This window comes from Carcharodon carcharias, chromosome 8 (genome assembly GCF_017639515.1).
Source record: "Carcharodon carcharias isolate sCarCar2 chromosome 8, sCarCar2.pri, whole genome shotgun sequence".
NCBI lineage: Eukaryota > Metazoa > Chordata > Chondrichthyes > Lamniformes > Lamnidae > Carcharodon > Carcharodon carcharias.
In genome coordinates, this window is record NC_054474.1 from 83,946,115 (window position 1) to 83,965,121 (window position 19,007).

Here is a 19,007-nt window from a genome sequence, read left to right on the forward strand (position 1 = left end):
GGAAGAGGTGGGCAGACTGACATTCTCCCAGGCTTCTACCCATTGACCACAAGATTGGGAATTCATAGCACAAAGAAATTACAGGAGCAATGTGCCAGCTATCAGTCAGCAGGGCAGCAAATTGGCAAGACCAGTGATCTGTGCTGCCCTTCTATGCTATTTTGGATGGGATGGTGGAGGGGGAAAGGAGGATGTCAGATGGTTAAATCACTTCTCAAAAACAGAGAAGGGAACTTCTATTAAATTAAGACTGTTATCCTTGAAATAAATTCTTCAAAAAGCATACTGGCTAAAAAAAAAATCCTTTTTGCATTATCAATCCATTTTGTTTCAGTTCCACATATAGAATAGTTTTCATGCTTTCTGATGTTGCAACATTAAAAGTTAGTTGGAAGCTGAACCTTTCTCTGCTCCATTATGAGCAATGGTAGAGTTGGAACATTCAGGAATAGCTTATTAACACCCTGGAGATAACCTGTAAAAAGACAGTGTTTATTAAATGACAAGAGAGAGTTCCATTGCCTTTTTCTCACATCCAATCACATCTTCTTCAATCTCGAGATTAGGTCCCATCTCCGACGTTCTCCTGCCCAAGATTTACTCTTTTTCCGCAACTTCAACATCTCCTCCTGGAAGTCTTCATGATCCATGGGACAGTACTTGGGTGGGTCACAGTAACTCTGCAGTACAGCAATCAAAGCAGTAAGATCAGCCAGACAATTTTGGAAGAGACCATACCTAGAGCCAGTTCACAGTAAGGCAGGTCACCAAGACGTCACTGGCATTGCTGATCAAGTTTCTGCCCCAACACCTAGGAAACCCCAACATAAAAACAACAGACTCTCAAAAGATGATGCATACCATACATCACCTTTAGCAAAGGGGTTCTCGAGAGATGAGCACTAACTAAAGGTAGTTTCCCATTAGAAAAATAAAATGGAGCAGCAGAGCAATTTCAGTTTCCTAGACTCTCAAGTTTCTGTAAGTGTGTTCAAAAAGTCACAACAGTAGCCATGCTACCATAAAAATACCACAGCTCCTCTCATGGTAAAATGTTTGAAGTATTTACCAGTACATACACATTTCTGAAATCTTTATCAGAGTAGTAAAGACATCCTCCATAAAGCTGCTTAATGTCAACCTGAATTTGAGAGTACCTATCTCTAAAGGTACTCCACATCTATGCAACTTAGCAAGTTCTCTGAGAAATGAATCAGTGGTGGCCATGGAGTGGGAATGGCAAAGAGAGGAAGATTGGAAGTCTGGTTTGCTGACACTTTTGTATGGAGAGATTTGCTGGTGCAATCTCACCATTATGCATGTTCCTGCTCCCAATGTTACAGAGATCATGAACAGGTCTGAATATGCTAAGAGCCAAAGTCAACAAAGGGCACATGGTGGTGGTCAGGTTTAATCTGGTTCATTTCATTTCCACTTTGTGGATAACTACTGGAAACAAAGTGAATGGTAGGTGTGAGGTGGGGCAGGGTGGGGGGAGATGTGGGGCAGGTGGAAAGACTTCAAATCAGAATTTACCTTCTAATAAATGTTGATTGACCAAAATATGTTGGCAAGGACACTAGAGAACTCGCTGCTCTTTTTCAATTAGTCAGTAAGATCTTTTGGCTTCCACTCAAACCAGCAAAGACAAAGCTTGAGCCACATGCAAAGGGCGACAGTTCCAACAATGCAGCACTCCCTCAATACTGCATGAATATCAGCCTAGTTTATGGCTGAAGTCTGAAGTGGGTCTTCTAAGTTGGGCAATGGGGCTAGCAACAGTGCCAAGCTTAAAAGGGTATAAGGTGAAGGCATTTGAATTCATATCTCGACATTCAGAATTAATTTCCTGCTTAATCAGCTGCCTGACAATCCCAGAGAAACAGGTTGCCCAGTACACTATACAAGGATCCCTCCATCTTCCCAGAGAAACGACAAGCCATTTCTTACCATGAATTGAGGAAAGAAAGCCTTATACCCTCCTTTCAGTATGTAGAGCTCTGGATAGTACAGATTTGGGTACTCGTTCATACTTCTGTCCTCCTCCCGCAACAAGCGACACCTTCAAGATGAAGTAGACAGACAGGTATATGCAGTGCACATGCAAAGCCTCAACTTGCAAATCAAGTTAGTTTAAATTTTCTATGGTGACCAGTTTCTTGCCCACATCTCCCTTGGTGAAGATAACGTTTAACACTATGGTTCAATTCTATAGGTGCTGACAAACCTCCAGAGCATACAGTTTTACAGCTCAGAAGCAGGTCATCCGACTGACCAGGTGCCTACAGTACCTTTCCTTAAGAGCCTAGACAGTGAGTTTCACATTTTCTAGAACTCCTGAGCCACCATAACCAAGCCTGGTTTAATCCCCACCCTAAATCCACATATACCACTTTTCTGCAGATGCCATCTTATATGGATCAGGATCATTTTTCAGCCGTGGGTCAGCTAGTAGCACTCTTGCCCAAGTCAGAAAGTTGTGGGTCCAAGTCTCCTTCCAGAGGCTTGAGCACAAAATCTAAGCCAACACTCCAGTGCAGCACTGAGGGAGTGCTGCACTACCAGAGATGCAGTCTTTCTGATGATACACTAAGGCCCCATTTGCTCTCTTAAGTGAATGTAAAAAATCCTATGGTACTATTTCGAAGAAGAGATGGAGAGTTATTCCTAATGCCCTGGTTATCCCTTAAATCGACATTACTAGATCAGATTATCTAGCCATTATCACCTTGCTATTTGTGTGAGCTTGCTGTGCCCAAATTGCCTGCCATGTTTCCTACATTACAATAGTGGCAACACTTCAAAGGCAACACTACAAAAGTATTTCGCTTGCTGTAAGATGCTTAAGGATGTCATGAAATATAGTTCGTAAATGTTTTTTTGTTTGCAGAACCATAACCAGTTTTCCCTCCTCTTGATCCAGAAATAAAAAGTAGGCTGAACCTGGGTCACTACTGGCCTCTGTGGCTAAGAAGCTCATTGGATAGACAGCCTCATAACCACGAAGCAGCCAGGGAAGACCTACAAGAGGTTTCAAAGCGATTTCTTCAAAATTTTCTGCTGAAATCTTAAATGCTTTTCTTCACAAATCTTTGCTCTTAACCATGTTTTCATCTTTTATCTTGTAATATCCACCTTATATTTTGCCACTGACCATAATAATTCTTCCCTAGATTCTTCAGCCAGAGGTGGTGGTCCACATTGGAAGGGGACTGTGGTCCTGCAATTGGAATTTAGGGAGCTAGGCAAAAAAATTAGCAAGCAGGACCTCTAAAGTAGTAATCTCCAGATTACGCCCAGTGCCATGTACAAGCGAGTACAGAAGTAGGAAGATAAGACAGATGAATGTGTGGCTGGAAAGATGGTGCAGGAGGGAGGGCCTTAGATTCCTGGGTCACTGGGACTGGTTCTGGGGGAGATGGCACCTGTACAAGCCGGACAGGTTACATCTGAACAGAGCTGTGACCGAGTTCCTTGTGGGGTGTATTGCTAGTGCTGTGCTGTTGGGGAGGGTTTAAACTAACTCAGCAGGGGCGTGGGAACCAGGGGAGAATGTTAGAAAGTAATACCAGAGTGCACAGAATGCTGGAAGAGGCAAATGGCACTAATAGAGAATAGCAAGTTAACAGATGGAGTCAAAGGAAGGGAGCAAGTAATAAAGTCTAAATCAGAATTACGCTGCATATACGTGAATGCACAGAGTATAGTTAATAAAATTGGGGATTATGAGGTTGTGGTGATAACGGAGGCCTGGCTTAAGGAAGGGCAGATCTGGGTGTTAAATATTCCTGGTTACAAGGTGTTTAGAAAAGATAGGAAAGGGAAGAAAGGAGGAGGGGTGGCGTTTTTGGTTAAGGAAGGTTTTGTAGTACTAGAGAAAGAGGATGTGTTAGAAGATTCAAGGACAGAATCGATTTGGTTAGAGTTAAGGAATAAGAAGGGTGAAAATACATTGCTCGGTGTAATATATAGACCACCAGCCAGTGGGAAAGATATGGAGGAACAAGTCTGCAAAGAAATTACAGAGAGGTGTAAACATCAAAGAGTAGTTATAAAGAGGGACTTTAATTACCCGTATATAGGCTGGGACAGTGATAGTGTCAGGGGCAGTGAGGAACAAGAATTCTTAGATTATGTTCAGGAGAATTTCCTACAGCAGTATGTGTCCAGTCCAACAAAAAAGGATGCACTGTTAGACCTGGTTCTTGGGAATGAGGTGGTCCAAGTAGATCAAGTGACAGTGGGGGAACATTTAGGGGACAGCGATCATTGTATCATAAGGTTTAGGAGGAGGATGGAAAATGGCATTGGTCAATCCAGAGTAATCAACTAGCGGAGAGCAGACTTCAATGGGGCAAGAATGGAGCTGGGCCGGATAGACTGGAACCAAAGGTTGGTGGGAAAAAAAGTAGCTGAATAATGGGCTACCTTCAAAGAGAAGATGGTTTGGGCACAGTCAAGATATGTTCCCTCAAAAGGGAAGGGTAGGACAAACAAATCCAGAGCTCCCTGGGTGACAAAGGAGATAGAAATTAAGTTAAAGAAAAAAAGTGTGCTTACGACAGGTGTCAGGCAGCAAATACAGTTGAGAACCAAGCTGAATACAGAAGGTTCAGAAGGGATGTGAAAAAGCAAATATAAGAAGCAATGAGGGATTATGAGAAAAGACGGGCAGCTAACGTAAAAGGAAATTCCAAAGTATTCTATAAGCACATCAATAGTAAAAGGGTGGTAAAAGAGTAAGGACCAAAAAGGGGATTTACACAGAGGCAAGAGGCATGGCTGAGATGTTAAATGAATACTTTACATCTGTCTTTACGTACAAGGCAGATGCTGCCCAGGTCATGGTGACAGAGCAGGAAACTCAGTCACTAGAGGGGTTAAAATTGATAAAGAGGTGGCCTGGATAAACTGTCAGTACTTAAAGTTGATAAGGCACCAAGACCGAATGAGATGCATCCAAGAATATTGTAGGAAGAGAGTGTGGAAATTGCAGAGGCACTAACAATAACCTTTCAATGTTCCCTGGATTCGGGAGAGGTGCTGAAGGGCTGTAGAATTGCAAACATTACACCCTTGTTCAAAAAAGGTCGTAAAGATCTACATTGCAATTATAGACCAGTCAGTTTAAGTTCGGTGGTGGGGAAACTTCTTGAAACAATTATTCGGGATAAGATTAATAGTCACATGGAAAAATGTGGATTAATTTGGAAGAGTCAGCATAAATTTGTTGAAGAAAAATTATGCCTAACTAACTTGCTGGAGGTTTTTGAAGAGGTAACAGAGATGGTCGATGAGGTAAAGGGCGTTGGTGAGGATTTGTGAGGGAAATTATAGGTCATGGAATAAAAGGAACAGTAGCTACATGGATACAAGGTTGGCTGAGGGATAGGGAATAGAATAATGGTTAATGGGTATTTTTTTGGGTTGGAAGAAGGTTTGTAGTGGAGTTTCCCAGGGGTCAGTTTTGGGACCTTTGCTTTTCCTTAGTTTGCAGGAGACAATTTCAAAGTTTGCAGATGACACAAAACTTTGGAGAATTGTAAACTGTGAGAAGGACAGTGTAGAACTTCAAAAGGACATTGACACATTAGTGAAGTGGGTAGATAGGTGGCAGATGAAGTTCAATGGGGAGAAGTGTGAGGTGATACACGTTGGTACAAAGAACATGGAGAGAAAGCATAAAATAGAGGATACTATTCCAAAGGGTGTGCAGGAACAGAGAGACCTGGGTGTATATGTACATAAATCATTGAAAGTGGCGGGTCAGGTAGAGAGAACTGTTTCTAAAGCATACAGTATTCTAGGCTACATTAATAGGGGCATAGAGTACAAGAGCAAGGAGGTTATGATGAATTTATATAAGACACTGGTTAGACCTCAGCTGGAGTATTGTGTACAGTTCTGGGCACCACGCTATAGGAAGGATGTGAACACATTGGAGAGAATGCAGAAGAGGTTTACGAGAATGGTTCCAGGGATGAGATACTTCAGTTGAGGAAAGGTTGGAGAAACTGGGGCTGTTTTCCTTGGAGAGGAGAAGGCTAAGAGGAGTCTTGATAGAAGTTTTCAAAACCATGAGGGGTCTGGACAGAGTAGATAGGGAGAACTTGTAAATAGAGTGAGAACCAGAAGGCACAGTTTTAAAATGTTTTGCAAAAGAAGCAAATGCGAGTTGAGGAAAAACTTTTTCACACAGTGTGTAGTTAGGGTTTGGAATGCACAGCCTGGTAGTGTGGTGGAGGCAGGTTCAATAGAGGCATTCAAGAGGGCATTGGATGATTATTTAAATAAATACAATAGAACCATAGAAAAGTTACAGCACAGAAGGAAGCCATTTGGCCCATCTTGCCCATGCCAGCCCAAGGATACCCAGGTGCCCTTTCTAATCTCACCTTCTTGCACCCGGTCCATAGCCCTGCAGCTTACAGCACTTAAAGTGCAGATCCACATACTTTTTAAAAGAGTTTAGAGTTTCTGCCTCTACCACCAACTTGGGCAGCGAATTCCAGACACCCACTACCCTCTGTGTAAAAAAAGTTCTTCCTCATGTCCCCCCTACACCCTCTGCCACTTATCTTGAATCTATGTCCCCTGGTTCTAGAATTCTCCACCAAGGGAAACAATTTTACCCTGTCCACTCTATCTATTCCTCTCATAATTTTGTACACCTCAATCAAGTCAGCTCTCAGCCTTCTTTGTTCTAAGGAAAATAACCCCAACCTATCCAATCTCTCCTCGTAACTACACTTTTCTAACCCTGGCAACATTTTTGTAAACCTCCTCTGCACTCTCTCCAGAGCTATTATGTCCTTCTTGTAATGTGGTGACCAGAACTGCAGTTGTGGCCCCACCAGTGTTTTATACAATTCCAACATTATATCCTTACTTTTATATTCTATACCTCTGTCAATGAAGGAGAGCATTCCATATGCCTTCTTTACAATCTGGTCTACTTGAACTGCTGTCTTCAGGGACCTGTGTACTTGTACGCCAAGATCTCTCACTTCATCTACCCCTCTTAGTATATTCCCATTTATTTTGTAATCCCTGCAACTGTTTGACCTCCCTAAATGTACGACCTCACACTTCTCTATGTTAAAATCCATCTGCCACTTTACCACCCACTCCACCAACCCACCTATATCATTTTGCAGATTATGGCTACCCTCTACACTTTCCACTACTCGGCCAATCTTTGTGTCACCTGCAAATTTCCCAATTGTGCTCCCCTCATTCACGTCCAAATCGTTAATATATAACACAAACAGCAAGGGTCCCAACACCGAGCCCTGTGGAATACCACTAGAGATAACTTTCTATTCGCAAGGGCATCCATCGACCATTACCCTTTGTTTCCTGTTACAAAGCCAACCTTTTATCCAGTTTGCTACATTACCCTGAATCCCATGGGCTTTTACTTTCCTGACCAATCTGCCATGTGAGACCTTGTCAAATGCCTTGCTAAAATCCATGTACACAACATCCACTGCGCTACCTTCATCAATCCTTCTTGTCACTTCCTCAAAGAATTCAATCAAATTTGTGAGGCAAGACATTCCTTTAACAAATCCATGCTGACCATCTCTGACTAGCCCATGCCTTTCCATATGATAGTTAATCCTATCTCTCAGGATTGATTCTACTAATTTTCTCACCACCGATGTAAGACTAACTGGCCTTTAATTGTTTGGCATTTCCTTTGATCCCTTTTTAAACAATAGAACTACGTCTGCATTTCTCCAGTCCTCCGGTACCTCCCCTGTATCTAGTGAAGATTGGAAAATCATCCTCAGAGCATCTCCTCCCTGACTTCCTTCAGCAGCCTCGGAAACAATCCATCTGGCCCTGGTGACTTATCAACTTTCAATATGCAAGGTTACAAGGAAAAGGCAGGAGAATAGCAAGTTAAAATGCTCAGAGAGTCGATGAGCTGAATAGTCTCCTTCTACAGCGTAACAATTCTGTGATTCTGTACCATAGAGAATAATTCCACTCACATCTGTGAGCCTGGCTGTGGCATCACTACAGTAACTGCATTATTCTGTATGATTCTATATTTACACAGTGCTCCCCCCACCCCACACTTGGGACAAGACTGAAAATACCAAAATTCATTTTAGAGAATGCCCTTTAAAACTATCTACAAGAGGAAAATCATATCTGGTCCTAGCCACATTAAATGATAGGGTACAAGGCTCAGATTGTGCCAACTAGCCCCTCATTAAAGAGGCTAGCAAACCTAAATACAGAAGCCAATTTTTTTTTTATATTTTTGAGATCTCACTTCAGTCCTCGGTCCCAGGAAGTTTGAGACTGTAACTTTGCTAAGTCTCTTCGTAACCCTCCGTATACATTTAACGCCTTTACAATGGAGGTCAAGAAAATAATTCCTGCAACTCACATCTTTGGTCCTCGTTCTGATGAAAATTCACAGTGAAAAATGATGATCAATCTCTTATCTTTGGATTTGGGTACAATGGGCTGCTTTAGGAAACAGTCAACAATATCATCTGCTTTGTGAAGGTTCAGGGCACCCTAGGAAAGTAGGAGAAGCAGAAAAAATATCAGCTTGGATGGTGAACTAGCAGGACTAGTTAGAACTAGAAACATTATTCCTAGACTGGGACTTCTCTGCAAATTGCAGGCAAGCCAAAATGCAATTGCAAAGGACAACTGTTGATGAATAACTGCACTTCTGCAATTAATTCAGATCTTCGCACGATTGGTATAGTTATTCAAAAACCTGAACATGTTCAAAGTTCAAAATTAGACACATGAAGAAACAGATGCTAGCTGCTCAGAAGGAACAGAGCTCTCATTTGATAACTTACCATTTGCTTCATATAACAGAGAGAGGGCAAATATGGAACAAAAAAGGAAGTAATTACTTGCAATAGGTCACAGCAGGTTATCTACCTATTTACTTTGCTGAGGAATGGTACAGTGCAGATGGGGTGACATTTAAAAAAAAGGCTTGATCATTTGGTATCCACTGCACTTACCCTGATATGTCCTCCTTTAAACTCATATGGGTAACGGCAGTCAACAATATGGACTCCTTCTAAAAGGTGATCATATTCTCCACATAGCACCTTGGCCATCTGTGAAAAAAAAAGTCAGATTTTACAGTATACTCCTTTTATGGTGTTTATGTTCTTGCGATTAAAATATCCACATACTCTTACATGGGTTGTCAGTTAAAATAGCCAAGGGATTAGTTTGTAGCATTCAAAGATAAGGCCAAGCCTACACTGCACCCGATTGATCGTTTTTGCACAAAACATAGGCTCGCATTGACTGAAGGACGGGAAATACAAATCCAGACCTTTGAATGTGGGGTGGGTGAATGTGGGGTGGCAAAATGCAATGTTTCACTGTGTTCACAATTCAACCCCTTGTGCAGCACTAGCACTGACAGGACAGGCCAAATGGCCTTCTCCTGTGATGTAACCATTCTATGATCTCTATGCCAGTGAGTCACTGTCTAAAATACACTGCTGCTGGACAAAGGCACTTAACAAAAGGAAACAGCAAAGAGGGATCAACACCACCAATGAATATGTGTGCATGGTAGGATCAGGATGTTCTTCCAAAAATCAGTACTGGGCCATGGGTTGACCAAGAGATTGAGCATGCTGTTTTTACTGTGACTGCTTTTATGCAAATGATTAGAGCTTGGCCAATGTATTGTATCAAGCCATCACTATTCCACTGCAAAGGTTTACCAACATCATGGAACATGGCCAGAAAATCTGGCAGGGATTCGGGCATGCCCTACTGGGATCTAATACTCCACAGCCAACACTCAGGGTCATTTATCTGCCTCAAGAATCCACATCCCCAATGCATTTCAGCAACATTATTCAGACAGAGGCAACGCCTTTGAGGAGAAGGTATGGTATATTGACCTGCTCCCAGACCTTCACCAACTTAGTTTGATAGCAGGTCACTCAGAACTGGTATCAGTCAGGCTATCTAGGGAGATCACATTACTGTGACTTCCCTCATAGTATGAGCATCACAGGCAGCAGGAAATATCTATACAACAATTTCAACATCTCGGCATTCTCTATCACAAGGAAGGCTCTATTCTTCATATCCTTTTTTTGTGCTCTGCAAGTAGCTAATTTTCTTTATAAACACAATCAGGCAGCACCAGAACTCACCGTTTCTGAGCTGATGTACTTCAGATCCTCGTGCTTACCCATTACTGTGGGCAATGCATACACCTGCAAAAAAATAAATCATTAGCACCACAGTGTAAGCACCTTAAGGACAGGTCAGGCTTTCAATGTCACATCAGCCAGAATCCTGGTCTTACTCAGTCTACATAGGGGAAGGTCTCATCACAAATACTTCCCCTCCAGTAGTACAAGAGCAGCAACAACGCTCATTCGATGTTTTAACACAATAAAATGTCCCGAAGTCTTCAAGGTTTGGCAACAGACACTGATCAGAACTTTTTTTCTTCATGGTATGTGGGCATCGCTGGCTAGGTTGTTACCCATCCCTAATTGTCCTTGAGAAGTTGGTGGTGAGCTGCCTTGTTGAACGCTGCAGTCCATGTGGTGTAGGTACACCTACATTACTGTTAGGGACAGAGTTCCTGGATTTTGATCCAGCTACAGTGAAGAGACGGCAATATGGTTCCAGGATGGTGTGTGGCTTGGAGGAACTTCCAGGTGGTGTTTCCATGAATCTGCTGTCCTTGTCCTCCTAGGCAGTAGCAGTCATGGGTTTGGAAGGTGCTGTTGAAGGAGGATTGGCGAGTTACTGCAGTGTATCTTGTAGATGGTACACACTGCTGCCACTGTATGTTGGTGGTGGAGGGACTGAATGTTTAAGGTAGTGAATTGGATGGCAATCAAGTAGGCTGATTTGTCCTGGATGGTGTCGAGCTTCTTGGAGCCACACTCATCCAGGCAAGGTGAGTGTATTCCAACACACTCAGGACTTACGCCTTGTAGATGGTGGACTTTGGGGAGTCATGAAGTGAGTTACTCTCTTAAGAATACTCAGCCTCTGACCTGCTCCTATAGCCACAATACTTATATAGCTGGTCCAATCCAGTTTATGGTCAATGGTAACCCCCAGGATATTGATAGTGCGGGATTCAGCGATGGTAATGCCATGGAACGTTAAGGGAAGATGGTTAGATTCTTTCTGGTTGGAGATAGTCATTTCCTGGCACTTGTGTGGCATACATGGACACAGACTGCTTCAGTATCTGAGAAAGTTGGGTGAGTGGGTGGGGGAAAACTGAGGAATCGACAGGCTTGCTCTTTTCCTTTCTTTATCCCCAAGCGGTAATGGAAATCCTTAACATCTATTTGCACAAGAGAGAGTAAGGAATCACCATCTGTGAGTGGTCAAAAGGGACAGGCTTTGAAGTAGCTTTCAAGGATGAGATGGAGTTTAGGGAGACTTTCACACCACTGGTCCGCAATAGCCAAAGAGGACAACATTAGAGATAGGTGAAGTGTACCTATAATCTGGTATTTGGAATGGTTTAGAATTACTTCCCAATAAATGCGAAATGTTCAGTATGAAAGAAAATGGTCATGTTGGATTTAGGTGTTTACTGACTATTCTGCCTTACCCAAAAATGATTTAAGCCAGAAACAGCCTACTCACTAAATGTAGCACACATAAAGGTGAGACATCTCCAGCCTAGTGAGTAAAGGCAGTGCATAGAATAGCACTAAACCATACAGAGCAAAGCGTTCCAGGATCATTTCTTGGAATGCATCGAGTCAGCTGTCAGAGCACCAACATTAAATGCCTATAGTGCTTGTGGGTTACAGGGATGGAAGGGAGAATCAGTTAGAGTGCTCTTTCCTATTAATTTAGGAGGACAGGCTGCTTCAACTTGAGTCATATTTCCTTGAGTTTACAGGGTTGTGAAGATTCAATAGAGTTGAGAGAAAGAGAAGCTATTTTCCCTGGTCAGAGAACCAGAACAAGGAAGCATGATCCTAAAATTAAGAGTGACATCAAGAAGTCTCTCTCTGGACTGAGATATCCTAGTTCAATTGAAATTTCCAAGACTGAGATTGGCAGATTATTTTTAGGTAGAATATAATGGATAGGGATTAAAGTGGGTAAATGGAGCTGCAATACAGTTTAACCATGATCAAATTGATTTGAGAAACATGCTGCTCCTATTCCTATGTGCCCAGCTAAAAAGGGATGCATGTGTATACAGAACCACAAAATTTCAGTAGCCTAACAACACTCATCATCTCAGCTTCTACGTGATGAGTATCTATCAGACAGCGGTGCGGAGGGCCTTCTGGCAAACAAACCAAATCCAGCAAAAGCCACCGGACAAGGGTAGGGCGGATGGGTGAGGGTAGCAGGGTAGGGGAAACAGAATGTAAGAGACAAATTTCAAAAAATGTTTAAAATCTCACTTTGGAAAAGTTCCCTATCAGCTCCATGGCATTCCTCTCCTCATCCAAAACGTTTGCCTTGTCAATATTGCCGGTCATGGCATGTCTCTGCAAAGGAAGGAAAAAATACTTAACAGTTGTTTGAGAGTTTTCATGGATACATTTCAATCACGTAAAATCTATGGAGCTCATAGCTTCAGTTCTTCTGAATTATGAGGTGGATCTTTCAAATCTCAGAACTGTTGAGTTAAATTGCTTTTAATTAGAGATTAATACAGTAATACACATAGGAATAAGACTTCCCAATGATTATCCATGCACTTTGCCAGAGCTACTGCAGAGTCATCAAGGAATAACTGTTAATTAGTGCATGACTGCTATCACACCCCAGGGGGAGAGCATAGTCGTCTTCTGTATAAACGAATTCTGAAGTCCCTCTTGAAGATCAAAAGCAATTTACCAAGAGATGCACAGAATGTCCAAAGCCCCTGTAGTGGCACCCTCCCCACCACCCACCACAACAATAACCTACCCTGCAAAGAGGATAATTGCAATAAAGGCTGAAGTAATCACCTCCTAAACAGCAAGATATACTGCTACTAATTCTGCATCTTAGAGTCCTTATGAAAGGGCTGAAGATCCAGTGACAGTCATAATTCCAGTATCTCTGCCCTTCTTCGCATTCCCCAGAATCAATGTATGATAAACAAGGCCACTCAGCAGCCCAGACTAAATACCTCAACAACATAAAACTAAAAAGAATCGCCAAATACTGAAGAGAAATAAAACAGCACCAGCTATTTCAATTACATATAGCAGGCAGCAAATGGCAACATTCAGGGCTGCTGTAAGGATGAAGAAGTTGATGCTTTTTTCCCCAAATAGCCTGCAGGGAATTCCCATCATTTAACTTTTTTCTATTTGGACCAGACTAACAGTCCGATATACAAGTCCCATTATTTTCACGATGGTGCCCAATCTAATCCAGATCAGGAACAAATGAGACCTCCTGTGACAGTTGAAACACAGTCCACACTTCAAATATTTCCTGAATCTCCAACTCTTCATCCCCCACCTCTCCTCGTTAATAAAAAAATAATCCTCTCCTTTCCCACACAAGAGGGGACGTGGAGGAATTGCTCCAGGCTCCTATAATCGGATAGCGATATACAATACTGAGAACGGCTTATTTTGTAAAGACACAGAAGGGGAGAAAAATTAGAACATCTGATTTTCCTTGGTTTGCTTTGTATGACCCTCTCACCAACACACTTCAGGCAGCATGGGGGAAATTTATAGCTTAGCATAGGGGGAAATCATGGAGAGTACAGCATATTAACTAAACGACTGCTTCCTCTACTTCGGAATACAATGGTAAGAGCGCACTAATTGAATGTGATGCTGTAAGAGGGTGAGGAAAAGGATTCAGGATCAATTTCTTTAGACAATGTCGCTAGAGCATGGAATTCTTTGCAGTTGAGAAGAAAGGCATTACACCTAAATGAAAATTCGATAAATATTTGAAGCTGAGGAAGGGGCAGTGCTGTGGAGAGTGACCAGGGCAGTGGGAACAGTTTTGGCTTGCTCAAGCAAAGATGCAGGTGACAGGCCGAATTGTTTCCCATCGTGCGGTGGACATCTTGGTTCTAACTGAGCAAGCAATCAAAAGGGTTCATTACTATGAATTGGTTTTCCTGCTTCTCCTGATCTTCATCCTTCGAGGAGCCTCCAAAACTCTTCTGCCGCTTAGTCTTCACTGGAGTGTCTACTTCAGGAGATCGCTCCAATCTTTTCAGGAAAGGTCTGTGCAACTTCTCTGGCATAGAGGGTGACCGAAACAAGCCTGGCCTACTCTTGCGGACTGGCACCTTGTAAAGAAGCAAAGCAAACAATGATTAAAATATAGAAATGATTTTATGCCTACATAGTCACATCTTCTGCAGAGTCTTCCCCACAAGGAAGATCTCGATCATTCAGCCCAGGTGTCACCTTCATGCAACTATCTATGGAGCTCATAGCTTCAGAGTTTTCTGAATTATGAGGTGGATCTTTCAACTCAGAACTGTTGAGTTAAACTCCTTTTAATTAGAGGTTAATACAGTTATATACGCAGGAACAAGACTTTCCAATGATTACTCATACACTTTGGCGGAACTACTGGAGAGTCATCAAGGAATAATTTTTAATTAGTACATGACTGTCATCACACCCCAGAGGGAGAGCACAGTCGTCATCTGTATAAACAGCTGTTGCTGCTACAAAATGCAGAACAATATCAAGATGAAGAACATTTACTATAACAAATAGCCAACCAACAGGGAATGTTCCTGGGCATGATATCAACAGGAGAGAAAGGTAACTACAGTGCTTAAGGTCTCATACAATACTTGTGGCATGTGTCCAAAAGTAAGGCCACTTCTCTCTTCCCTCATCCCCAGCTTGATAAGGACTCCCTTTGTATTTTAGTAAAACATATTAAGTCTCTGTTGATTACGTTATTGGGCTAGCAACCAAAAGTCAAAAGTTCAAATCCCACCAATGTGCTAGCTGTGAAATTCAACTTAATAGATCTGAATTTGTGGGCTGGCACAAGATAAAATGAATATGAAAGTTGTAGGATTGTCATAAAAGCCCAACTGGCTCAATAATGTCTTTCAAAGAGGGGATCTGCCACTTCTACCGGGTCTGGCTTACCTGGTCAATCAGTCTCATGCAACTTGAGTAACTTTTAATAACCTCAGCGTAGGTGCAAGCCTTTGTTCAAAGGTTAACACTCTTGCATGCAAGTCAGAAAGTCGTGAATTGATGTGCCTCTCCAGGGACTTGAGCACAATCTTCAGGGAGGTACTGAGAGCAGCTGCTGCACTATCACAGGTGCTTTCTTTTGGCTCAGATGTTAAAGAGGCTTCATCTCTTTTAGATGGCATAAAAGATCCAACACCACTGTGAAGGAGAACAGGGGTTTCTAAAAGTACCCTGGCCAATATTTATTCCTCAATCAACATATCTACATGTACTGCCACATTTGCCTCCATAACAGTGAGTGCACATCATGTAACCATTTTATGATTCTAATACAGGAGAAGACTTATGGCCCATTCTTTCCATGAGGCTCCCTGCAAGATCAGCTCAACTGCTCCCACAGTCTCTCACCCTTTACCCATAGCCCTGTAAACTCTCTCTCTTCGGGTGCTTATCCAATTTCCTCTTGAAACCCTGATTGTATCTACCTCCCCTGCACTCTCAGGTAATGCATTCCAGATCCTAATCACTCAGTCTAAAAAGATTTTCCTCATAACACTTTTGGTTCTTCTGCCAATCACCTTAAATCAGTTTCCTCTGGTTCTCGACCCTGCCGCCATTGGGAATAGTTTATCTATCTACTCTGTCCAGGCCCCTAATGATTTTGAACACCAACAAATCCCCTCCACACTAATGAAAGCAACTGCAGCTTTTCTAATCTAGTCACATAACTGAAGTTTGTCATCCCTGGAACCACTCTTGTTAATCTTCTCTGAACCCTTTCTGATGCCTTTATATCCTTCCTAATGTGCAATGCCCAGAAATGAACACAATATTCCATTTGAGGCCTAACTAGCATTTTGTAAAAGTTCATCATACCTTCCTTGATTTTGTACTCTGTGCCTCAATTTATAAAGCCCAGGATCATGTATGCCTTATTAACCACTTTCACCTTCAACTATTTGTGCATGTATACCCTCTACTCCTGTGTCCCCTTTAGAAATGTGCCCCTTATTTTGCATCGTCTCTCTTCATTTTCCTACAAAAAGCATCACTTCATGCTTTGCTGCATTAAATTACATCTGCTACGTGTCTGCCCAATCCATCAGCCTGTCTATGTCTTGAAGTCTTTCACTGTCTTCCTCACAGTTCTCAATACTTCCAAGCTTTGTGACATCCTGCAAATTTTGAAATTGTGACCTGTGCACCCAAGTCTAGGTCACAAATATAGATTTTTTTTTAAAAGCAGTGGTCCTTGTATTGACTGCTGGAGAACTTTATTCAAGTCCAAAAACAACTGTCACCTTTACTTCTCATTTCCCATCACTCAGCCAACTGTATATCCATGCTGCCCTGTTTCTTTTATTCCACGAGTTTCAAATTTGCTGGCAAGTCCATTTATCAAACACCTTTTGGAAATCCATATCCACCACATCAACCCTCTGTTAGCTCATCAAAACACTCAATTAAGTTAGCTAAGTATTGCTGAAAAAAGAGGCAAGTCAAAGCTTTCCGTTTTGCACTCATCATGACACACTGCAAGATTACCAATATAAGGGGAAAACAACAATTTATACTGCATGTGAAGAGGGTGCTGATTGGTTGGCAAACAGACTCTGATTGGTAGAAACATTGCCATGGGGAATACACCAGTGATGGTGACTGATAGTTATCTGCCAAGTATTGTTGAAATTTAACCCAGGCAGTGTGTACACGTTCTTCCTGTCTGCAATGAACAGAGCCCTGTGTATTAATATATGTAGCTTCTAGTACATGCAAATGAGCCACACTGCAAGCCCGACTGACGATCTTAAATTGATTGTCAGCGTAATTCTTAGTACACTGAGGATTATTTAGCAAATGTTGTCCAATCGCGTAATCACACCAAAAGATGGACATTTGCCCATTGCAAGGTACAGACTGTACCCAACCAGCCCATACTTGCAAAACTTGATTGGACAACATTTGCTAAATAATACTCAGTTTGCTATTACGCTGACAAACAATTTAAGATAGTCAGCCGGGCTGGCAGTGTGGCACGTGTGTGTGTACTGGAAGCTACATTAATACACAGGGTCCTGTTCTTTGCAGGCAGAAAAATAATGTACACGCATTGCGCCAGTTTCAGCTAAACAAAGTAAGTGACAGCCATTCGCTGTCTCATTCCTCAAAGCAATGCCTTGACCAATCAGGGTCAAGCTGCCTGGTTTAAATTTCAAACAATGCTTGGCAGTTAACTGTCAGTCACCATCACTGGTGCATTCTCCATGGCAATGCCTCGACCAGAGTCCACTTGCCAACCAATCAGCACCGTCTTCACATACAGTACAACTTATTTTCCCCTCACATTAGTATTCTTGTGATGTGTCCTGATGAGTGCAAGACAAAAAGCTTTAACATGTCTCTTTTTTCAGCAATACTCAAGATCTGTACTACCAAACAAGTGAGCTAAACATGATTTGCCTTTAACAGTTACTTTCCCTCATGAATCTGCATTTGCCCGAGTGACCATTAGTTTTGCCCTGGATCATCATCTCTAAAAGTTTTCCCACCACTGAAGTTAAACTGTCTGGCTTGTAGTTGTCAGGTTTATCCTTACACCTTTTTTGAACAAGGTTTATTTTGAACACTTGAAAGTAATTAATTGATTGCGTAGTTTAGCGCATCAAGAACATGAAGGATGTTATATTTGCTCTTTCAGGGTAACAAGGAATGGACAATAAATACAACCTTAAAACATCCATATTCCAAGAACAAATAAAAATTAACAATTAGGAGCAAGACTGCCTCGTGCTTTAACCTTTGGCACTGTTGAGAGATCACTGAGCCTCAGAGGAACTTGGAATAGCAGAGCAAAGTCATGAGGTGAGTTTATGGGTGAGCTGCTGGTAGCGTTAGGATTGTTATCGGGGAAGATCAATCCACTATCAAACCCTATATGCCAATCACACAGCCCAAACAAAAGACTTAAAGACTTCAGCAAGCAGGAAAGATGAGAGAATCTTTACCCACCTGTCCACATAGAGTTTCCTCAGCACTAAATTCTTACCGTGCTTAAGTCCATTCCCTGGTTCATGAGATTGCTGGTAAGAAGAGCCGCCATGCTGGTGGACATAGTCATGTTCTTATTTCCCTGTGGGATAAATATCAAAACTGATATATTGTCATTGCTCATTTATCAACACAGTGCATTTATAACATTACACAGCTGGGGTCCTCCAGCTCAAATGACAGCAAATCAAGATCAAAAAGAGAACAACCTTGCAGCATGAAGCAGAAGTTCATAGCATGAGAAATTAGTGAAACATCTTAGCTTGAATTGTAATGGAATATCTTCAACGTCATTTCAGTCATTTGCTTGCAACTGTAGTTGAAGTTTGTACAGAAATGATGGTTTCAATTGCAGTGATCACAAATCTGGGATCAAATTATTTACATTTAAAAGTCATTTAAATGGTAGAAATCAATTGAAGAAAAATGGGGACTTAATATTTCACCTCTCCGATCAAGGCATCACTGACTGTACGAGAGTTCCAGTTCCGCAGTTGACTGCAGTCCTGTGGTGTCACAGTCCATTCTTCATTTGTGAACCCAGGCAGAGACAGTCAGTAAGGTATTAACTGTGAGGACATCCCAGCTGAGTGCTATTCTGTTCTCACTCTACATCCCACATTCACAATTCCCCACAGCATCCACTGTACTTTCCCCTCGCCAGGAGCCTAATTGTACCAACCCCACTACCCTCCCAACTGAGATTGGCTACCTCCGCTGGCAGGGATCACACCTGACACACACTTTTTATTCCCAACATTCACTTGAAATAATACGGTCAACTGTAACAAGTCTGCTTTTTTATTGAACAGCACAAAC

General features: G+C 42.0%; 1 protein-coding gene across 3 annotated transcripts in view; it reads right to left on the reverse strand.

Annotated features, from left to right (window-relative positions):
* Positions 1 to 478: 478 nt before the first annotated feature.
* Positions 479 to 19,007, reverse strand: part of LOC121280708 (M-phase inducer phosphatase 1-B-like) — a 37,921-nt gene continuing 19,392 nt past the window's right edge. For all 3 annotated transcript variants that reach the window (XM_041192823.1, XM_041192824.1, XM_041192821.1), the window contains 8 exons: positions 18,187 to 18,270; positions 14,075 to 14,263; positions 12,417 to 12,503; positions 10,170 to 10,232; positions 9,006 to 9,104; positions 8,405 to 8,538; positions 1,951 to 2,062; positions 479 to 680 (listed from right to left, as the gene is read on the reverse strand). In XM_041192823.1, coding sequence (XP_041048757.1) covers positions 540 to 680; positions 1,951 to 2,062; positions 8,405 to 8,538; positions 9,006 to 9,104; positions 10,170 to 10,232; positions 12,417 to 12,503; positions 14,075 to 14,263; positions 18,187 to 18,270 — 909 coding nt within the window. In that variant the 3' untranslated portion in view covers positions 479 to 539. The remainder of the gene's footprint in view (positions 681 to 1,950; positions 2,063 to 8,404; positions 8,539 to 9,005; positions 9,105 to 10,169; positions 10,233 to 12,416; positions 12,504 to 14,074; positions 14,264 to 18,186; positions 18,271 to 19,007) is intronic.